Genomic DNA, 24,251 nt, shown 5'->3' on the forward strand with positions numbered 1-24,251 from the left:
GTAAATGTCATAATTAGCCGTTTTATTTCATCTCCTCAGCCAATATAACCGGTCAGAACTGAACTGGACGTGAATTGTTTTGTCAGCTAGCCACATGACAGCCACTGTACTCCATGGAAACTGTACCCCCCACATCTCTTAATGCACCTGTACACGGTTACAAACAGGGATGATTAGTTTAGGGGCCGCTAGGTGGCAGGCATAGGCCACGAGGGATGTTAGGCAAATTTAACACCTGATTTTTGAGGATGGTCAGAGATTTAAATGCTTCCTAGGCTCTTATTAAAGAGCTACCAATCTGTATTTTTTTCGTAGAATTTCAAGGGCTCTTAATTATGTGTAAATGTATTAATCTTCATAACATATTTACAACAGGTCCACTGAGGCATCCAAGTAAAGATGTAAAAAAAAAAAAAAAAAAACATTTTAGTTTATTTAAACAGATAAAAAAAAATTGTCAGATCTGCACAAAAAAGTAAATAGACCTCAGGTGAGTAAAAAAAGAGAGATTTGAAGTAAGGGTTTGCTGAATTAGACTGATCAATATCAGTAACACACCTCAAACCTCAAATCACTGTCAGATGGTTAAAAACGAAATCTTATCATGAATAAGCCACATTGACATTTGTCCAATGTCCTTCCTCAGCCTCCCCTCTGCAGCGTGTTGGCATTTCACCCCTCCGCTGTGCCAATATGTCCTCCCCCCTCACTCACCAACTCTCTCTCTGTCTGAAGCCAATCTGATTTGCCCCTGGGCTTCTGTCGGCAGAAAGAGGTGATAAACACTGCAACCATGACAACCGGCGAGCCAGACACACGCCTGAGTTCCTGTATCCTACTGGCTTTACTTGGCATCCTCTCCTCCTTTAAGTCATCAAGCCCAGCCTTCACCTGAGCTGATATTAAGACACTCGGGACAGACGAAGGCAGCGTGGTTTCCACTACAGTTTGAGCTTTCTCATCCTCATCTTTTAAGATAAGCTGATGGTACGTCTATCAACGTGAGATGTAAAAGTGTAAACAGTAAAACCTCCACATTGCTTAAAATAGAGCTCTATTAGTCACTGAATAAATATTTCCTCAGTTTGATTCAAATGAACAGAAATGTTAGCATATTGATTCCTCTGACTTGCTCTAAAGCAGCCAGACAGAAAGTGAAAGTACTAAGCTGATTCTCACAAACATATGCTATTGATCACTAATGGAGCCCTTGTGAAAAAGCTAGAAATGATGTTCTTGCACCAGGCATACAGTATCAGCACTGGTGTGAGTACGGCGCCATTGCTCTGCTGAAATTGCAAAGCTGTGGTAATAGCGAGGATGAGCAGCCTATTAGAACTGTGTGAAAGTGCCTTTACATGCCTCGCCACATGAAAACTTTCAGTGCAAAATGGCAGGCTTGCATTAGTGATTGATTGGACAAGCCTCTGCAAACCATGAACCTCCCCTTTAATGCCAACACATATGGCCCTTTCATGGTAAGGTATATTGTATTAATGCGGCTGCAACGTGAGACGCCATAATTCCACATTTCTACATTCTCTGTGACTGAGTCCAAACTGAAGTTCAGATCGGGCACCTCAGGCCTACCAAGAAAAATGTGTCGGTGTGAAAATGCAATGTAGAATGCAGCCAGCTGAATCATTGTAGGTATTATGAATTTGTCCCCCTCTGTCAGCTTCCTGTAGAGACATTGCAGCAGCAACAAGAGTCTTTACCTTAAGATTCCAAGGGGGCAAGGTTCCCAGAGCAACTGATTTGAATCCTAATTAAAACAGGAGATTCGATTAATTAGCTCAACAAAGTGTATGAGTGTGTGTGTGTGTGTGTGTGTGTTGCATGACTCTCTGAATGTGGCATGTGTGTGGGAGTCGGCATGTTCTCGTGAGTCATGGTGTATCTTGTGTGTAGTTTTGCTTAATGAGGAGGGGGTGTTGTATGTGTGTTTATGTATGTGTTCAGCCTGTGGGTAATCCTGTGAATCACTACTGTGTCTCCAGCATGTGTGCTCATGTGCGTGTGTGTGTGTTTCATGTAGGGCCTATCCCAGGAGGCTTGTCCTTGCCTGCAGTACTACTGTGTGAATCAGAGGTGAGTCCTCTGGAGTTGCCCTCTGCTTTAATCTGGAGCTAATGACAGAACCACCTGCCCTCCTGGCCATCCTCCCCCCTCCTCCTCCTCCCCCATATCTGTCCACTCTATCATTTTTGCCCCTCTCCCGCCCCCACACACATATCAGCCCCCCCCCCCAACGCTTCAAATTCCCACTGCTCATTGCCTCCCTTTCACTCTCTTCCACAACCAGCCTGTTATATTCCTTTTCCTCCCTCTCTTCCCTGCTTCCACTTGCTCTCTACTCTTTCCCACAGTGTGCAGGGTGCCCTTGCCTGCCTCTCTGATTGCCTCATCCCACTCTGTAACTAGAGACTGGGGGCAGTGCGGGCCCCAAAGAAACCAAGACACATGTTAAGGGACAATGCATCAGTATGTGAACAACATGTAGCTTTAAGGAGATTTTCTGACCCGTGGATTGGCAGGGGAGAGGAGTAAACCACGTTCTTACTCTTGTCAGTGTGTCTGCTTGTCCTCGAGTCTTGTGTCATAGTCAGTGTGTGTGCACTCGCGCATGCAGGCCACTCCCCCTGGATATCTTGAGAACAAAAGCATAATTGGAGAGAGCTACAAAAATGGGATGACCACTTCCTGCAATGTGTCCACAGTGAAAGAGAAGATGGAATGAGCAGGGAGAGGAAAACAAAAGGGAAGAAATCAAAGAAGGAATGGCATGTAAACCAGTCTGAATTGACAAGAGCCCACAGGAGAATCAACATAAGAAAGTAAAGAAGGAAGAAAGGGGGAGAGAAGGGAAGGAAGAAAGGGGAGTGAAATAGAGAGAATCTTAGTATGATCTGACAGAAATTATTCAGATGGGAGAAAGGAAAAGGCTTTGGAGAAGGAGACAACGGAGGAGGAAGAAAGGAGAAGTGGCTGAAGTGAAACAGTATGAATCCCCATCCATTTCAGCACTGGACAGCTCCACAGACAGCACTAGGCCAGTATAAATAGATCCCCTACTTTAGAGGCCCCATCAACGCTCCAAAAAAGTGCTTTATGTGCTCAGAGCGGCTCCTACCCCTAGAGAACAGACACGTAGGTATCTGATGGTGCCTGATAACCATCTTCTCTCAGTTCCTCTCCGTTTGTTTTCTTAATTTAGGGAGCCTCCACGGTTCAACGACAACACCACTGTGAGGAAAGTGGGTGTTTTTCTCCCAGATTCTCCGTCACAGGCATTGTTACACTCTGAGGTAGACAATATTGCCTCAGGTCTGGGATCACGTTACCCCTGCCACAGATCTGGCATCACCAATCACAGAGCTGGAAATAATATGTGAGTGCCAAAACCTTATTTATATACATCAGCTGCATCCCTGCATGTTAGAGGTGACTTAATGTGTGCATGTGTCTGTAAACAATCTCCACAAATGCATGTGTGCATGTGGCTGAGCATACATGCCCTGCATCTGCCAGGCTGTTTCCATTGCAAGTGAGCATTAAGTAGCCTTGTGGGGAAGCTGTAATACAGCCTAATGCACCTGAGAGCCCTGAAATCTATAACCATCATCTACATCTTCCTGATATTACTGGAACCATCTCTGTTACTGTTTCTGATAGGAATCTCCAGGGAGCGCTTTCCCCTCCACTGCTGTAGGGAGAGGTATGGCAAAGGAGAGGAAGGAGAGAGTGTGTGTGAGGGAGAGATGCACCTCTCCATTTCCTCAAGGTGATTCACCTTAATGCACGCGGAAATCAATGTGAAATTGAACTGAAAATTGAACTTTCAGCTCAGTAATGTGGAAGACATGTTGTTATTAAATCTTTTCCTATAGCCATGAAACCGGTTGACTGATATTTGAACACTTTTGAATGCTTGTTTTCAACACTGTGGCACCACAGTGTCCTTGATGGAGACCCTGCCATTGGTCCACTGGGGACCCCATGCTTCACAAGGAGCTTATACCTGCCACTTAGAGGCAGTATTGATGGAGCAGCAGCCACCTATGATTAGCCGGTGTAGGAGGCTAAATTCATGTTGGTGGGGGGGCTTCATTGCTCTCAATCTCCGCGGCATCTGTTGCGCCCACCACCTCCATTTGGCAAGACAGGTGTTTTGATGTAGGCCGTGCAGACTTCCAGGCCTCCTTGTAATCTCCGCTGTTCCCCTCATAACAGTCACCACAGTTTTCCCAACTGATGCTGAGTGCGTGCTCGCGCGCGCGTATGTATGTGCGCGACGAAGCCAGCTGGCACGAGTCGCCATGGTAACACACACCGGTGTCACGAAATCCGTCGGTGCTTAAGGGCAAGAGGAGAGATGAATAAACTAATGAGATTATAAATTATTGTCGGTATAGCTGAACAGTCGGGGTATTTTTACCAGACTGCACACGCGGGCAACGTGAGGAGAAAGTTTATGGGGCCCATTGTCTGTGACTCTGTTGTGTCTTCTGTAATCTGTTTATGATGAGGTGCTGAAGTGGCTCCTCTGGTGAGGAGGAACCCGCCCTGCGCGCTTTATGCTTAATATACAAACTAGCAGTTGCGCGCTGCCTTATTACATGATTAATTCCGGCGTCTCCGTCCCCCCTTTTCTCCTCTATGAATTACTCAGTTGTGTTTGAGATGAAGAGAGGATCCATCACTACGCAGGTTACAACTCCGCGCATTGCACGCCTGTCCAGCGGTCCAGTGCCGCAGCTCCCACGGGCTGCACTGTGGAGAAGCGGACCTGCATCCTAAAGCCAATCGGTTTTTTCTCTTACTCTCTCTCTCCCGGTTTTTATCCTCCACCTCATTGCAGTCTTATCACGTCCCCCCCCCCGCGCTCTCGCCCCCCCCCCCATCTCTCCCTCCCCACCCGCCTCAGCCGCTACAGGAGAGGAGAGAGAGGGAGAAGAGTGCGGCTGAATGTGAACGACATGTCGACAGTCAGCCTCTAAAGTGTTTTCTCGGTCGTTCCCTAAATCTTTGGCGGCGGACTGAGTGAGTATTACCCGCATCCCTGCTCTGCTAAGCGTCGCTGTGTGGATCAGAGAGGCTGGTGGGGAGAGACAGACAATGGGGAAAGCAATTGGATTGCGTTACTCTGCCAAGGATTTTCATACATAGCCTGGTAAATGTCTTAATAGGTTCTGTTAATGACTAGGCTGTTTAATTGGTCATGCTTTAATTCTACTAACTATTACAATTTGTGTGCTGTAATGTTAAGGGCTAATTGATTTTCTTGGAGGGCTGTAGGCTATCCAGGCTGATAGCCCCATACATTTGATCAGGGATGCTGCTGCTTGCCTGATGTGTGCTGGTTTGTGCTGGGAGCAGGGGCCCATGTAAAAGCCAGTGTGAAGCTTGGTGAGGCTCTGTGTATTCTGACGGACAGAGAGGACGGAGAGGTAGACACTGGAATTATGTGACATGAATAATATGGTGAAGAATAAGCAGTGACCGTCATCTCTGGTTCGCTTGCGTCAGTGTGCAGGTCTAGAGGAGAGAGGAGGAAAAAAAAAACTCAGAGTCAGAGAGACTCAAGAAAGACAGGGAGGGAAGCCACACCTGTGTCAGGCCTGTTTGGACATGAAGACAGACAGATAGACAGATAGACAGACAGAGTTTTAAATTCTGCTGTGCTGTCACTAGTTAACACTTAAGTCCTTTCCTTTCTTGTTACCATAATGATGCAGAGCTATGCCGACTGCTGACTAGTCCACTCGGCTGATTGGAGAAAGAGGCTTGAGTGTTGACTATGTTTCTTCTGATTAAGGAGAGATGGCCATCCACCAAAGCAGAATCTAACAGGAGGGATCCCAGTGGTCTATCTGGACTCGGTATTGATCTCCTCTATACAGGGGGCTTCGGGCCCAGCAATAAACAATGCATTTTCTTTGACGAAAACGAAGACCTACTGGGACTGTGAATGGGTTGTATTCTGTATTGTATTCCAATTTGTCAAGCACTATTGCGCACATTGGCCTAGATTGTCCTGTGTTTCTTGTGTGCAGCATACATGCTCACTACACTTTGATAAATAGGTGAATTTTCCTCATCTTACAGGGGGAAAACGTGTTTTTCACTTCTCCTCATGCTTTTATTGTGGGATTGTACAACAAGTATTGCAGCATTACACATGGTTTGTTATGAAAGCACACACTCATCTACACGTGTCTAGCTACCTGTTTCTGTACTTGGCAGGCTTTAAAAGCATACTTTTTGGATATGGTTTGACCTTTCTCACATTGTTTTCAACACACACACACACACACACACACACATGCATGCAACTTGGCTCCAGCGCTGCTCCTCTGTGAGGCAGGCGTACATTGTGTGCAGGGCGAGAGGAGGGCTTTGATGTAATCAATATCAGATTTCAGCTGTTTCACTGTGAGCGCTCATCCTGAGTGGCAGCCTTGACTGACTTCTTAACTGCTTATGCAATCCCACTCCTCTCTCCCACCTCACCCGTTTCCTCTTCCTGCCCATTACTCTTCCTTTATCTGTCTGTCTCTCCTTTACTCCATTCCTTCACCTTGTTCCCATTTTTCCTCCTCCTCCTCTTCTCATTTCTACCTCTCCCTTCATCTTTCCCCCATCATAATCATCTCTGTGATTGCTCTTCCTCTCTCGGGCGGTGATGTTTTCACTGCTGCCTCCTTGTCTAACTCGCTGATGCTAGATTATTGCTGTATGATTACAGCTACCATACCATGATGATGATCATTATTGCATTTCGCATGGCAGTGTTCAACATTGTGTGAGCAGATCGAGATGCTTTATCCAATTTAGATCTCATTAAGACTTGAGAGGAAATATCCCCATGCAAGACTCACATCTCAGCTGTTTTTTCTTTTTCTTTTTGTTTCCAGGCATACTACAACTCCATGCTCATTCTGTTGTTATTTCAGTACCATTCTCATCATCATCACCACTACCATCACTATCAGTTCTTCTGCCTGTCATTGCACTGCCTTCACATCAGCCCTTTAGAAAATGTTGAAGAGCTTGGATTCGTAGCGATGCTTTCCACTGCACTCAATGCAATGACTGTCATTATCACAATAGTGATTATGACAGGACTTGATGGCTGTTGATAACCTAACATATTCTACTGATTGATAATATAGGGTATTTTGTGTCTCATCCTTCTGTTCTCTGATTGCCATTCATCTTATCAAATGGAGCAGTTCATTAGACAGAAGCATTATGAATCTGATTTGCATTCACCCATATTCATATTGCATACATTAAAACAACACATGCGTGACATTTCAGCTTCACCGGGCATTTGAGAGTACAGATGAATATATTCATCAAGAGCCCCCTCCCCACACTTGTCCAAAAAGCCACTCTAAAAATGATAAAATGTGATTCACAGGTGAACTAGCCCACGTGTTTGCCTTTGTTTTGCATTTTCAATGTCAGAATTTGAATTTTTAATTCAAAAGCAATGCTTTAGCAGCTGAGAGATTGTTCAGCTTCTTCTTTTTAAATCAATATTTCCTGATTTGGTGAACCTTGTAAATCCTGTGCTGAGTGCATCTTACATATGTTTATCATGGTTCTGCTCATATCACTGCATACTGTGGCCTCCAGGTGGCCTATACATCATTATTCAAATGTAATGTAATTCTGTTCCCATGGCACTCCAGTCTGTGTGATTTAACTTTTATTTTCTGACTGCTTTAGTATGCTTGTGATGTATCATCAATCTGATTCATGCTGAACTGACTTTTGCTGTTGCCTCCCTGGCTGTTTGCCCTCTTTTAACTGTGTGTATATGTGTGTGTGTGTGTGTGTGTGTGTGTGTGTGTGTGTGTGTGCGTCAATGTATGCATGTATTTGCCGTGCCTCGCCGTGCAGTGCGGTGAAGGGCCGATGCCGGGCTGTAGCCCCAGGCTGCTGAGCTGAGAGGGAGAAGCCGGAGGATGCAGTGGGTCGCTCTGGCAGTGGCCCTGGGGTGTGTGTGTCTGTCCCGGGCATCGCACACCCCCACCCCAACCCCCACCTCCACACACACCCCTCTAGTGGACAACTCAGAGGAGGAAGTGGACGAGCCGTGCTTTGAGCCGTGCACGTGCGAAGTCAAAGAAGGCGTGCTGCACGTGCACTGTGATGGGCGGGGCTTCACTAATGTCAGCCAGGTATCACCCCTGTTCATTTATCAGGCAGTACACATGGAGCTGCACTGCACTTTATGGCGCTGTCATTTATCTCATTAACATACCGTATCTCCAAGTCTAATATCCTGTCTCTAATGTGGCTTATGGGTGTTTCTAACTGTTAAATTCATGTAATTAATAAGATAACTAATCAGACCTCTAATTAATCATTCAGGTGTCACAGTCGTGGGTCCGCCCTTTCAAACTCAACCTCCAGAGGAACTCTCTGAGGCGTCTCTATAGCAACGGGTTTCAGCACCTTGGCAACGCAGTGTCGATAAACCTTGGCAACAATGCACTCCAGGACATCCGAGTGGGAGCTTTCCACGGTTTGGCCAAACTGAGACGCCTGTACCTCCACGAGAACAAGCTGGAGGTCTTCAGAAATGATACCTTCGCTGGCTTAGAGGCTCTGGAATACCTCCAGGTTGGCTTGAGAATATAATCCATGTTGATTATCCATGATTGACAGGATTTTTTCCCACAAGATTACAATAGATAGCTGTGACAAAAATAGTCAATGGCTAGCAGGTGGCTTGATTGAAATATTCTTCTCAAGAGCTCTGTGAATAGCAAATAGAGAGTGCCTCAGCTTTCCTACTGCATTCAGTCTAGTTTTGAATTGCAGCAATTATGTTCATCACATTTTCTCTTTTTACCTGCAGGCTGACTACAATGTGATCAAACGAATCGACAGCGGTGCTCTGAGGTTCCTCTACAAGCTCCGGGTTCTCATCCTCAACGACAACCTGATCCCTGTCTTGCCTGCTCATCTGTTCAGGTTATATTCTGATTATTTTACTCTAAAGCTTTTGAATTACACTGGGACTGATCTGTAGAAATATCAGTGTCAGACAATTAGACAGTCTGTACTGCTGTTGAATTAATGTTTCTGTGGCATACTATTTCATATCATAAAAGACGGATTCATCAGATAAAAAGCTGATTTCTCAGGAATAGAATGTGTGAACCTTTATTTTCACATTGTCCTTTCATCTAACCTAGCTAACTATTCCCCTCCTCCTGCTGCTCCAGATCTGTGTCTCTGACTCATCTGGACCTGCGGGGAAACCGTCTGAAGAGCCTGGCATATGCTGGGACCCTGGAGTACGTTGGTCGCTCTCTGATGGAGCTACAGCTGGAGGAGAATCCCTGGAACTGTGGCTGCGAGGCAGTGCAGCTACAACAGTGGCTGGGTCAGATCCCCTACACGGCTGTAGTCGGGGACGTTACCTGCGAATATCCCTTCCACCTTCACGGCAAGGACCTGAGGGAAATCCCCCGCAAGGAACTGTGTGCTGACCTGCCGGATAAAGAGCTACAAGCAGAGGGGGGTGGTCCATCAGCAGGATCACAGCCCCAACATTTGCCCCCAAACTCTAAACCCAACACCCAGCCTGGGCGAGTCAGGCCAACTAAACCCTCCTCCATGGTCCATGGCTCCCGCCAGAATACTCATACCTCCTCCACTTCGTCGTCCTCTTCCTCAGCCGAGCGTAAAGACAGGGAAAGGCCCCTGAGGCCCACTAAAAGGCCTCGACCCTCCAGGATATCCCCCACACCTCGCAGTCTGATGCCCAACCAGAATCCGCCCGTGGCTGGCTACCAAACACGACCCCCCATCCCCATCATTTGTCCCCTGGGCTGTACTTGCAACCTGCACATCACAGACCTGGGCCTGACCGTCAACTGCAAAGAGAACGCCTTCCTCAATGTGTCCCAGCTCACACCCCGGCCTCTCAACGGCCGCAAGCTGTACCTAAGTGGAAACTTAATCCAGAGGATCTACCGCACAGACTTCTGGAATTTCTCCAGCCTTGACCTGCTTCACCTGGGGAACAACCGCATCTCCTACCTCCAGGAGGGGGCCTTCTCCAGCCTGACAACCCTGAGGAGCCTTTACCTGAACGGGAACAACCTGGAGAGGCTCAGCCCCCACATGTTCCTGGGGCTGCAGAATCTAAGGTAGGATTTGTTTTGTTTTTTTGGTCATCCACAGCGTTTCAAGCACGTTGCTTTCACTGCACTTCAAACAAATTCATAAACTGAAACTACATGTCAGCTTAGGTATTTAGACATTTGTTTATAAGTATGTGGAAATTAATTTCACAGTGATACTGGCATAGCACAGAGCAGAACATTTTGATTACCATTATGCCACAGTTTGATTGAAATGAAAGGTGCCCATTCTCTTCCAGGAGTGTCATTTGTTAGTCATGCTGCCTGATGGCATGCTTCAGTTGAGGTGTGAGCCTGGTATGAGTGACAACGTGAAAATTAATGTTTTTTTGTATTTGCATACAGAGGTGTTGATAAGGCAGTGAGACGTCTGGATGATGCCAGGAATTTGCTTTTTGGAAAGAGGGTTATTATAAAAATGAGTTGTCAGAATGATGCATATGTATCATTGTCAGATTAAGCTTACAAAGATGATTCCTCTGAAAATAATGTATACAGCTAATATCTACAGTCAGTAATTGTGTTTATTTAGTGAAGTAAACATTGTGCTGTTTGATTAAGACAACCGGTCAGCTTTCATCCTCTGCTATAAAAAGAATGAGAAGGTTTGTGCCATAATACCTTCGTATTCAAAACATTGTTTAGCCTTTAGTTTTCAGCTCCACTGTCTCTATATTTCAAGATAAGGTTCAGAAAATTTACAGACCCATTTATTTGACTATTAATCAATAATAAAGATCCTCTCAGGACATTCAAAAAGTCTGCCTCTTAACCTCTCATTAGCCTTTGTTAGTGACTCTAGGGCGAGTAAGCGGTACATTTAAACCACATATGTTACTTATTTCAGCAATGTAAGTATATTGCATAACTAGCATGCAAGGGAAAGTCTCCAGTTATACTTAATTCTTCCCACTGATTTCTATTATTGAAAGAAAAACGTTAAAAATTCAAAGTGCCTTAAATTTGAAATGATGATCAGGCATACCAAGGCAAGTGTAAGTAGTGATCATTGCAAAATTACACAATATTATTTGATACTGATCAGCAAATCAGCTGTGAACAGCAAAAGTACAGCTTAAGTCAAATTTCTGTTATGACTTCTTTACATAAATATTCATTAATATAATTATCATGCTGGGGTGCAGGAGAGGTAAATTACCTGTAGAATACTTCTAAATAATATTTATACAAAGTTATACGAAGACAGATAAACAGATGACCTTATTGGCTTTCCAATGTTATTGTATTTCATGTATCTTTACAGTCAGATATCACTAAGTGCTGAGGTGCAGTGATAGTTTCCTTTACATAACCATTCCCTATTTATCCTCCTATTTCCATAGTCCATCTTCAGTTTCTTTACATGTATACAGAGACACTGTAACACCGTCCTCTCCTCTCTTAAGGTATCTTTATTTTGAGTACAATGAGATCCGTGAGGTAGATCCTGGGACCTTCGACTCCATGCCGTCTCTCCAGCTGTTGTTCCTCAATGCCAACCTGCTACGGAGCCTCCCTCTCGGTGTGTTTTCTGGGGTTAATCTGGCTCGTCTCAATCTAAGGAACAACCACCTTCTTCAGCTTCCTATGGCAGGTGTGCTGGAGCACCTCACCGGACTGGTACAGGTTAGTAAAAACCTACGACTGTGTTCACTGAATCACTGAGGGGGTTTCAGTGCAGGTGGATGCTTGAAAAAATTATTCTGATCTGCTAACCTGCTGTTAGCGTAAATGAGTCAGATACCTGGCACGAGGCTTTTAGCAAATTTAGGGCAAATAACATGCATTTTGTTGAGTGACAGTGGCAGGATGAAAAATGGAGATTATTGAATTGGATCACCCCTGTTGATTTGCTAAACGAAAATGTGCTTAATTATACAGAGTATATTCGTTTCAAATGTCAGACGATGAGATCAAAAGAACTAATAGATTGCCAAGACACATTACATTATCACAGCTTGATGAAAGAAACAAAACAAGCTGAAATCTTGGATCAAGCCATACCCACATTTAAAACTTCTGGCAGCCCCTGATCTCCTGGCCTCTGGCACAGCTGCAGTTTTCTTCATCATCTGCATCGTCTGTTTTGAGAGCTTTGCTGTGGCATGTGGGACTATGGTTGCGCCTCAGGTATTCTAATTGGAAAATTGCAATTCACTTGATTTGCATAAGTGGTCTCAATAAATCAAGAGCTAAACTGGAGAAAGCTGAACCTCAAGTTTTTGAGCATGGTTGTAATTAACGCACCTCTTAGTATATAGTATAGTATAAATAGACTGTATAAACTACAGTATGTGTTAAATTCGCTGTTTTGTTAGACCTTACCTCGCACATTTGACTGCAGCATTATGTGACTGGCTGCTGAACACAATGCGCCGATAAGGACCGAACCCGAGGTATTACACTTTTTCATCCTGCCTCCTCTCACTTCAGCAAATTTAGTGTACCAGGCTTTTCTTAGACAGCCAGAGTAGAATGAGGTAAGGTGGGTGTGGATTAGCCTGAATGTCATTGTGAATTTCCGTTTTACTTTGCTCCATGAAAAATTCCTAATTCTAGGTAGTGTGGGTGAGGCTGGCAGTTCAGAGGCTGTTTCTAAATGTTTGCTCAGGGGAAGGACAACAGTGGTTTATGGAGCTGGAGGAACCATGTAGAAGTGTATTATGTTTTTGTGTTGTTATACGCCTCTGATGTCCAAGAGCATTAAAGCATTCACCAAATGGAAGTACACTGTGGGCCATATTCATAAAGCCCAGTGGTATCACCATTGTAGTGCTCGAAATCTGTAGCACAGTAGTTTAATTCATTCATTTACCAGGGTTGTTATTACTCTGACAAAGCCACATTAGCGCTGCCCATGGACTGCAGTAAATAATTTGACAATGATATCACCTGTTGACTTACTGCTGGCCTGTTTGAAGCTGGGGAAGAGGGATTTCTGGGAGCTGGTGTGTATTTTTGGAGCCAGAGTTTGCACAGTAAAATCAAAGGGTAACACAGATGGAAGCAGGGTGAAGCTCACAGCTGCTGTAAAAAGCAGTCCATTTTGATATTCATAAAGCAGCAGCATGTATAGCTTAGAGTCATTGTCACCATCAAGAACTGGATTATACAGTTACACCCACTTACATGCACTGTTATTTTAGAAAAATACCTCCCTGATGTCACTGTTATTTAAAATAACCATTAGTAAGACATTACAGAGAAAATTAAAACTGCTGTGGTGTCTATAATTTCTTTAAACTAGTTAACTCTTGCAACACAAGAGCAAGAGTCTTCTCTTTGAAAATCAATGAAAAGAATATTATAAAATCAAGTTAGGTGAGTCAGCATCTGAGTGGATGCCAGCAATATGTACAGTTCAGGAATACATATGTCTTTCTCAGTAAATGCAAAGAACATGTTGTGTAGTAGAGCAGCTCTCTCTCATCACTGCCAGCTGCAATGAAGAAACTTGCCCACAGCCATATCTCGCCTTGTGTGATGTCAGATAGATATGAAAACAACACAGTATTCCCCAGGGGCAGGTGTGACAGGAAAGCATTGCATTTAATGCCCAACTAATATTCACCTGATTATCAGTTTTACTTGAGTCTGTGTTAATACGTCATCAACCTCAGTACATAGGTGTCTGTTCAATATGAGGCTACAGCCAGCAGCCAGTTAGCTCATTACTGTAGCATAAAGACTGGAAACAGCTAGCCTGGCTCTGTCCAAAAGTAACAAAATCTGCCTATCGGCACCTCTAAAGCTCATTAAATTAACATTATATGTGGTTTGTTTAATCACTACAAACAAGTTTAAAAACTACATATAGGGGGTTATATGCTGGACTGTTTCTTGGCTGCACTGCTGCCGAATCTTCAAGCTAAACTGACGATTCTGGATTATCATTGTCACTGACCGAGTCATTAGCTTATAGCAGTGGAGCTAAAAGGCTTATTGAAAGACAGTGAAAGCTACAGAAACAATCATGGTGTTATAACCCTGTTGCAAATAGGTGGATATGTTATTTTTTATTGTTATTCAATATAAGTATTAAAAATCATCACACAGTTAAAAGTTCAGTGCATTTTCATTCTACAGAGTCAAATGTTTCTAATAGTGTTATTCTGTTTTTACTTAGACAATATCTTGTAATATTTACAAACATATTTATTTCAAGTATTTAACATGTAATGCTGTGACAGATTTTACTCATAAGTTGGTAGCATTTGTTTAAACATGAAAATTTTGAACCACAAAATTCGGATATGATAATATCGTCATTATACAATCATACATGGAGAGATAATACTATACTATTGGAGTATTGGTCAGCACTAAATATGTATAGCAGTCGTGAAGAGTTGATTCTTTTTAAATGTTCTTTCGAGTGTGTGGGATTTACCAAAATGGCAAAACTGATAAAAAAGTCGATATACAAATCTCCATTCCTGGGCTCAGTAACATATAGTAGCAGATAGTGTTGTATTTTTCTGCTGGTAACAGGGCAAACATCAACAAGTCTTGTCTACATACTACATAGCACATTTCGGCACATTTCGAACACAGAAAATCCAGATACCTAATACAACAATAAAAACAGTGTTTGTTTTCCCTCAGAATAAAAGATCAAGGGCTTCTTTCTAGACTTACCATGTTGCACTGATGTTCAGCAATCACACACAGGCAGAGATGCCAATTTCTCCACTGACAATAGCCTCAATAGACCAAAAACTCTTGCTCTTTGCTCTTTGCTATTACTACCGCTCTCTCTCCACCTACATGAAACACAAACTGCTAGATAGAACAAGTTCATGCCCCTTCTCAAGGGGTTGTTGAAGTCGCTCTGGGAAATATGGGAAATCACTATCTGAGGTAGAAGTCGACGAGGCAGGCAAAGGGAGCGTGAGTACACTATGAAAGTAAATTACAACACTTCAAAAAGAAACACCTCCTGGAATGCACTCAACATCACAGGCTGATGAAATCTAACAGTGTAAGAGTATCCATGGGTGAATTGCTTTGACGCATTTATCTGGCTTTGTATGTATAACATCTCACATATACTGTTCCCATGAAGACAGTTTTCCAATATACAAATATTTCAGAAAAACTAAATTTAGCGTATACAGCAGATTCTTCTTCCAATGCTCTCTTCATTTTTACTCTGTGTATTATTCAAAAGACAATGAAACACATTCATCAGTATGGAGAAGGCTTGGCAAGCTGAAGCTCAGGGGCGTCTCGTCACCAGAGACTACAGCAAAATCCCTGCACCAGAACCTCCGAAACCTGCTTATATTGACTATTTCTGTGAACTAACTGGAGCAATACGGATGACTGACAGGATATTGCTGTTTGGGCAAAATGATCAATTATAAGACACACTGATCTCACTGAGAACATCCTGAATTTCTCCCCTGATGTGATTTTTTTTTAATAGCTCCTAAGTAAATTTTGGACAATTATTGCTTGATCTTTGATCTCCATCATAATGATAAAAACCCACAAGAGCAAATTTACTCTTCTGCGGCTAAAGCGGGGCAGTTTCCATCCAAAACTGGTGCCATTATTTAAGTCAGGCTAAATATATTTTGTGACAAAAGAGGGTTTTTTGTGTTTTTCAAGAATTTCTTCCTGAATATGATCACAAGCAGCATCAAAACAGTGACTTTTGCACTCAAAACTGTAACATTTAAACAAGACTCAAGGTGGCTGGTTTTGCCACCAGAGTGTATACTGAGGGGCGAATTCACAAAGAATGGATTGCGGCTGCTGATAGCACCATTAAAGTGCGCATCACTTGAAACTGCTATCTGTGCCGTCTCAAGGTCCAATTCACAAAAGATATTACACTAAAGATATTACAACGCAAACATGGCAATAACGTTTTGCAGCAGAGTGCCATTTGCCATTGTTTTGCATCTGTTAAATGTTCATCTGCAATTTTCTGTAGTGGTCCCAGAAATATTTGTTCTTAAAGTAGCATATGACATGACATGGTTAAGCAATGTTTGAGTAAAAAAAAATGTTATAAATAACAATACTTTCAATACTTTATTGAAACAATAGTTTCAATAACAATACTTTCCACTCATCTTAAAGTGTTTGATTTGAAAGAGAACTTATTCTAATTATAATTATAAGTATTCTAATTATCTATTAACTCCCCCTGCTCTTTCATTTGTTTCTATCTGCTGGATGTCTCTCGTTTTTCTATGACTCACTCTGTATGGAGTGTTTTGTCAGAGTGATTGTTATTTGGGGTGCTTTAACTGTGCGCTCTTCCTCATGCCTCTGGGCGCATGGAGAGCTGTTTTCTCTCCTACTCTGCTCCATGCTGGACTGTTACAGTGCATAACCATCGTCTCCGTCTCTCACAGTAGTAGGTTTTATGTTGTTTTACAGTTTCATTCCCTCATGGTGAATATCAGGTAGTGTTGTACTGTCTGTGCCATCTGTGTACATATGATGTACTGTGATGCACTATCGCTTCACTTGGCTACAATCACTGCTGCCATGATCACTGGAAAGTCTGGGCGTGACACCCCTTATAAATGTACTTTAGTTGTCTGCATATTATCTAATTTAAATACATGCAAATAACACCGGAGCACTGAGATGCTATTTGGTTGGAGGCGCAGTTAGGGGTGCATTTCACCCTTTGCGGGTGCTTTGAGAATTACATGGTTTCTTTTTGTCTTATTTGTGCCAGGTTTTGCGCTGCGCAATCCTTTTGTGAATTCGCCCCTCAGTGCACTGTATGTTAATGATACAGTGTCATTAACATAGTGTTTGTGACTTTGTAAGTGAAATGAGTTTACTAAAAGCCTTCATGTTTACAACAATATATATAATGGTTTCATGCACTTGCATTTTCTCTGCAACTAGCACCTGTCGGGCTAATTGAGGGTCTATAATTTCCCTTCACAAGAGAGCTTTGATTGACAAGTTGACAGCAAATCACACACTAGGTGACCAGGCGTATAAATTGTAAACGGTGTTGGACATGTTGGACAGATGCTTGAAAAAGAGAAGGTTGATAGAGCCCTTGGGATCTGTGCAAAAGCAAACAATACCTGGAATAAAATGCTTCAAGAATTTCAACCAGATGGAAGATTGTAAATGAAAATGCATAAACAAGCTGACATTTTGTTCATACAGTGTTTATTTTAAATGTCACCTTGTTTTTTAATGTGCATTCATGCTGAATTACAGCCCAGTTTTGTCACAATCATGCTGAAACATGGTCAACTGCACTTTTCAGTGGACCTTTAATATAGTGGAAGTGTTCAAACTAAGTTAAAACTGCGGCAGAGTGTTGTTTTATACTCACCCTCCAGTCGCAATTATGTCATTATCTAAGCCACACAAAATCCCACAGTGGGCTAACTCCAATAAAGTGAAGGAGCATCCTGTTGTTCAGTGTGAGGCATGGGGAAGTAGTCGTACCATGGCTCCCACAACAGCAATGCTGAATCATCTCAAAAAGCATCCATCTATTTCTGCAAGCCAGGAAGATGGCCTAACTAAATTAGCATGACAACATTTGTGCAAGGCCCTTGGAAGTGTGACAGAGAGAATATCAGCTTTCATTGCCAGTGTCATTGCTAAAGATATCAGTTCTGCAGACAATACTACATGATGTAAGTGATTCCCTTTGTTTATAATCTGCTTTAGCCTTTTCAAAGTGTGCAAAGTGAATATTTGAGTTTGTTTAAGGACAATCAATAGCTGGCAATGAGAAAATGGGTTTGCGCACATACCTATTGGATTATAGCACAAGGGAGAGTTGCATCACATCCCATCTATTGTTAAAAACAAAGTGCTGTGATACTCTCACACGCTCGTCACACAAAACCTGCCGGTGAGTTTTGTCAATAACCACTTATGTAAACTCTGAGTGGTCTTTATTGTAAACTAAAATATTCGTCTAACCTGCTGTAGTACATGTGTGAACAGGTTTTAAAGTGAGCACTTGTGCGTGGTACAAGTTGAATTGGTCGCTGCTCGGATCGTTCTCCATTATTGAGAATATATCATGCCTTTGCGCAGCCATTCAGGAAATGTAAGCACTTCAATGTTTTGATGACCCTATAATGACATAATTTACATTAATCAGTACTTTACATCACTTGCATATTTCAAAAAGTAATTTAAAGATGCTGGCCATCATGGAGAACTGTATTCTATTATGCAAATAATGAAAAACTCATTTTCCATATATTCTAGCTGGTGAAAGGTAGCGAAAGAGAGAAAACATCATTTTTCTTGTTGTCATCTTATTAGAGTGCTAGCTACTGGCTTATTCTTGAATACACAAGACAGTTACCAAGTTACTAATATACATATATCACAAGTATGTCAGCAAAATTATTTATTTTTTGTTGACATTCCACAAAGTGATTCATGAATTTGCATTGCATGGCAGACCAGTAATTAGTGTACTATTACACAATGACAACGTGCTGTGGTGTTGTGTGTTTCTCCAGGTGGACCTGCAGCAGAACCCGTGGGAGTGCAACTGTGAAGCAGCTCCGCTGAAGCGTTGGCTGGAGGGGCTCAGCGCGGTGGTGGTGATGGGAGAGGTGGTCTGCCATTCCCCGGAAAAGACCAAAGGCGTAGACCTCCGCTCCCTCTCCATGGAGCTGCTCTGCCCTGAGATGGAGCCCCAGGAGGACCAGGAGGAGCAGACAGCCACCTCCACAGCCACAGACAGCGGTGTATCGGTTGGCTACCCCAGCTCAGGACTGGGGCCACTGATCCCTACAGGGAAGGATTCAATCCCTCTGTCGGTGTTAGTGCTCAGCCTGCTGGTGTTGTTTGTATCGGCATTCTTCGCGGCAGCGGCACTAATCGCCTATGCCCTGAGGAGGAGGGACAAGCTGCCGTTTCGTCGCCAGGGAGAGGTAGACTTGGCAGGCATCCAGATGGAGTGTGGAATCTTCACCGAGCAGACGCACCACCATCACCACCATCACCACGGCCTCCCAGAGACGCCACCTCTACCTCCGCTCGAACACAACCACGTCTACGACACCATCTTGCCCCCAGAGGTTGCGTCGAATGGTCCCGACCCCGCCGCAGCCTCACACATGTGTAGCAACCCCATCTACAAAGAGGAGCAGGATGCAGCAGTGACACAGCGACCACAGCAGCAGCAGACATTCACAGCTTCCAAAGAGAGCGAGGGAGGGTACTGCTCTGCAGCAGAGAAGGAGAGGGAGTGGACTCTGGAAGTGTCCTCGTCACCCATCAACACTGTTACAGGAGCAATGGGGCCGCTCGCTGGCCTCCATGGGAACGGCATCCTCTGCCCCACAGTGATCGACAGCCAGGGCCCCACCCCTAAGGTCGAACTAGTGGACTGCCTCTTCAGACTCCCTGCCCCCGAGTTCAGAGACCTGCCAGACAGGTACGCAAGGCCGCCGCCCCGCTACCCTCACCCCCAGGATGCCAGACCTGACCAAACTCTCGTGGTCACCACCGCCAGCTCCACAGCAGGCGGTAGCAACAGCAGCCAGAGCGAGCAGGGAGCAGGAGAGCAGAGAGCCAGACTGAGGACCACGCCAGACTACATGGAGGTGCTGGACCGCTCTTACCAGTTTTAACACTCCTCCTCCTCCTCCTCCTCTTCTTGCTACCCCTTTTCATCTCCCTCTCTGGTGATGAATCATCCAGTAACAATGACTCCTGTACAGAGGCTGGCGTGGCTTTGAGAAGAGTCTGTGGGGGAGCGGGACTACACTACACACAATGTTTATTCCTGGATAACGAGATGAGGTCAGTTTTTGTATTTTCCCCACTACTGGCTTATAGGTTGGTATTTGGCAAGGATTAGCTGATCCCAGATATATGCCTGGAGGCGAAACTTCATCTGCAGCTACTACAGAATTTTCCTCACAATCGTAAAAGTACTGAGGCTCCCTTTTTCTACTCAGCGCCACAATGAGCGGGAGACAGCGTGGTGGTGGTGGGCGTTAATGTTCATATTATCACTCTCAAAAGACCTGCGTGGAGGTGAAACACACCAGCTCTTTGCAACATCAAACACAGAGTCATAAACTGTGACAGCCAGAAGGTGTGGAGCGAGCTGGGCGGACACGTAAGATGGAGAAACGATGAGACAAAGCGAGAGGGAGAGAAATGACTGAAAACAGCCAAGTGCCTTAGCAGTGAACAGCCAGCAGTGTGGTCAATGCTTATTTTTCTATGAATACAGATCTATTTATCTAAACAAAGAAGTTTGACTACCAACGGATGGGACGCTGATGGACGACTGAGACTGAAACCAATCAAAGCCGCCGAATAATTGCATTCCCTGGATGAACCAAAAATAATAATATACCCAGTCAATATTGGAGTTGTTTGTATGCAGTTCAGTTCATTTTCATCTGATCCAGTTAACTTAATTTGCTTATCCAGTTGAAATTTTACAGGGCTTGATGAGGGACTTATCCAGGAATAGTTGGTTTGCTGTGTGAAATTATAAAAAGGTTCTGGTTTTATGGAGGAAAGGATACAGAGTTTGTTTTTTTTTAATGCAAGACAAACAAAGGAAGGCCGACATACAGAAGGACATTGTGGCAATGGATGCATTTTGGATTTCTTAATCAGCCAGACTTGTGGCCACAAGGACCTCCGCTCCATGTTTTCTTTCATTGGACAAAGGCAGGTTATTGTATTGATTTTTAAGTATTTCTCAGAGGAAAATTGACTGGCAAAAAACAAAATGGACTTTAAACCAGGACGCAAAGGCTTTTTTTGTCAAAAAAAAAGACAGACACTTCTATCAACTATCAATTATTATCTTTTACGGAGGTACCTTTTTATGCTTTCATCTCCTACCAATAGTAGAGGCAGTTGTGAATATATTTATTCTTAGTTTTTGCGTGTTGAAGCTCTCCTGTAAGGGATCATGTTATATTAATGTATAGGATGATTCTGCATCTGGTTCAGCCTTCTTACCGCCGACCCACGAAATACAATAAAGGGTGCTACGTAAAGAAAACCTTGCGATGGCCGCTACTGTGTGACAAACTGACGCACACACACATACACACACACACACATGCCCTGACCCCCATAAATGCACACTCACTCTCTAAGTCTCCATTGGCTTAACAGTGCATGAAAGAAACGGCTCGAGGTATGCTAAGCCTGTAAGCTTGTCCACGCAGCGTGTTGGAGAGATCAGATGAGAGTTGAGCAAAGCTGAGAGCCTGCAGGGTTCCTCACACACTAAAGGGTAGATATAGAAGCTAATAGTGTGAAATCTACCACATTAATGGTACAAATCTATACAATCTATTTGTGAAATAAGGACATGTAATTCACAACCTTTGGCCCCAGGGCCAAGGTTGTGAATTACATGTCCTTATTGCTCCATCTCTCTCCACCTCTGTTTCTTTCTTAATGATTTTCTCCATCGTCCTTCTTGCTTCCACTTTCATCTCTCCATCTAATTTCCCTCTGTTCTTTTTCTCCTCTTTTTTCCTTTGCTCTTTATTCCCGCCCTCTCCTTCTCACCTTTCTCTTTTGTTCTTTCTTCTCTCCTCTATTTCCCCTTTCTTCTCTTTCTCTCTCATTGCTCTGGCTGTCAGCACAGCCTCACAGGACAGACACAGAGAGATGCTGCTCTATATGCTGCTCGACACACAGGTAGCTCGCACTGAAGTGTGTCTACGTTTGTGTGTGTGTGTGTGTGTGTGTGTGTGTGTGTGTGTGTAAGCGAGCGTGTGTGTTTTTTTTGTTTCTTTCTGCTGTGCTCTTTCCATCCTTCGGTGATGAGTGCAGTTCTTCAGACGCCTCCTCACTCTCAGTGTTCAGAACTCTGTTGCACAGATAATCCCCCTGTGGGTGCGTTTGTGTGTGTGTGCACACACACGGGACTATGTGTGTGTGTGTGTGTGTGTGTGTGTATTCAGAGGGGTGGGCCTTTGTTTGTAGGTGTGTGTGTTTAAGAAAGTGTGTGAAGCTGGGTGTTTGTGCAGCTAGTTGAGTGCTAGTCTGTCTGTTTGTGTGTGCGTGACAGAGAGAGTGCGGCGCCACAGCCTCAGTCCAGCTTTAATCCTCTAAGCTGTGTAGTTCACTCATGCCACATCAGCCCCATTGTGTCTACAGACAAAGAAGCCCAGTTAAAACTAAATGCCAGTTAAAGCAACAAACGACTAATTATAGCTGCATTCTCTGCTTCTTATTCTCTTCCTCACTTTTTAACGCTCCCTTCTCACTTCCTTGTCCATGAACGCAGATTGCCTGATTTTTGCAACACTTTCTTGTTCTGGACTCGTTCCAGCTATGTGTGTGTGTGTGTGGGTGTGGGTGTGGGTGTGTGTATGTATTTTGCGCTTGTGTTTCCCTGTATGCGTTTGTGTATGTGTGTATGTGTGTTTGACTATCTGACAGCTTTGCCATGGTTCATGTGTTTGGGTCCTGTCAGAGCTGTCCTGTCACTGTGTGAAAAAAATCATTCATTTCCCAGAGTCGAGGATGAAAGAGTCTTTAGACTTCAAACGCCTGTGGGCCTCTGTGGCTTAGATTGCCTCTCGCTCTTCCTCCACCGCCGTGTCATTTATTCCTTTAAAAAAAAAAACAGTGCGGCTGTGGCATCGGTTAAGTAGAGATGGCAGAGACATGCCGAGGAGCTGGACAATTAGCCTGATTAAAACACTGTCATTTTGCATAATAGATTTAGCCTGAGCGGCGATAGGCGGATCCTTTCTGAGTGAGCTTGTGTGTGTGTGTGAAGGCGTGAAACCATATTCTTCTCTGCATAAACATGCGGGGTATTAAAAATGCACAGTTGGGCATAGTTTGATGTCAGTGAAAAGAGATCTATTTAAAAGTCATGGTGCATAGCTGCAGAAGCTTTGGTGTTTGGGCATGACAAATAGTTGTGGTAGAGCTGGTCATCGCTCACAAACACACACGCACACAAACATTTACATCATTGCATCAGGGCTGCAAATGTGTGCGCACTTTCCTCATACAAATACAAATGTACAAGTAAACAAAGTCCATTTAAATATGTACACAAACTACACATACAAGCGCACATGCAAACACGCGATGTCTGCTGCAGCGCCGTGATGTTGTTTGGTTGCTCTGCATTGCAGTAATCGGCTCCACTGTTCTCCTCTGCTCTCACCCACAGACAATCACTGGCTCTCAATGGACAACATCAGCAAGGGAAATACCTACAAAGAGAGCAAGAGACATTGAGAGAGAGTGAGAGAAAGGAAAAGAGAGACGGAGAGGGGAGGGTAAGGAGGATGCTGGAAGGAAGAGGATGATGAGAAGTTAGGGAGGGAAAGAGGGACTAAAGAGGACAGAGGGAGATTTGAGAGAGGATGGGAGGAGATGAAAAGAAGGGGAGAAAGATCAGCGAGCGGGTGTTTCCAGGCTTAAGGCTGCTGAAGGACTTGTTAATTTGTGTGCGAGAGAAGAGTTACAGTAGGTAGTGAGACACAGAGAAGGAAAAAAAAGTACTTACAGTATGTGTGTGAAACAGATACTGTGTTTGCCATTGCGAATCCACACATTTCTTTGCTCTGTGTCTGCTCTCTGGCACGCGACGCCACCCACACATGATCTCTGTAAAGACTTGGAGCTCAATTACGTGTCTGCCAAACAGTTACGGTCAGAAGATGAAGATTTCTGTGCCTCACAGTATAACATGACAACACTTATTTACAGTGTCTTGAAGCAAAATGGCGGATTATTCGGCGCGTTGGCTAGGTGTTATTATAGTAAGCTGATATTTGTCTGTTACTGTGTCATTCTGCTGTTGCAGTAAGCTGGTGTGGAGACACTAAGATGGCAGGGACCGGGCCTGGCTGACGTTGAAAACATCACATGAGCTTTACAGGCCTTGTGTTGTGGTTTTCAAAATGTTTGTGTGTTTGTGTGGTTTTATATCTTTGTGCACGTTTATGTGAGTTTTAAGGTTTGTATGTGAAAGATCAGTAACAGAATATGGAGAATATGGATGACAGGATGGAAGAACCAGGGAGGTTTTCTTTCTTGTTTCGTTAGTTTTTTCGCTGATTTTCACAGAAAAATACTTTTTCAAAGAAGTAGATTGTTATGAACAGA

At 43.8% G+C, this 24,251-nt stretch overlaps 1 protein-coding gene across 2 annotated transcripts; it reads left to right on the top strand.

Moving 5' to 3' along the window:
* Positions 1-4,681: 4,681 nt before the first annotated feature.
* Positions 4,682-21,165, top strand: LOC122862092 (SLIT and NTRK-like protein 3). Of its 2 annotated transcripts, none has more exons than XM_044167332.1 (7): positions 4,682-5,043; positions 7,912-8,192; positions 8,386-8,637; positions 8,876-8,991; positions 9,246-10,175; positions 11,576-11,795; positions 18,647-21,165. In XM_044167332.1, the coding sequence occupies exons 2-7, from the start codon at positions 7,977-7,979 to the stop codon at positions 19,763-19,765; spliced, it is 2,853 nt and encodes a 950-aa protein (XP_044023267.1). In that variant the 5' UTR covers positions 4,682-5,043; positions 7,912-7,976; the 3' UTR covers positions 19,766-21,165. The 2 variants fall into 2 exon arrangements, with proteins under 2 accessions (XP_044023267.1, XP_044023268.1); XM_044167333.1 differs by having other exon boundaries at positions 5,041-5,173.
* Positions 21,166-24,251: the final 3,086 nt, after the last annotated feature.

Source organism: Siniperca chuatsi, linkage group LG15 (assembly GCF_020085105.1).
Source record: "Siniperca chuatsi isolate FFG_IHB_CAS linkage group LG15, ASM2008510v1, whole genome shotgun sequence".
NCBI classification, from domain to species: Eukaryota; Metazoa; Chordata; class Actinopteri; order Centrarchiformes; family Sinipercidae; genus Siniperca; species Siniperca chuatsi.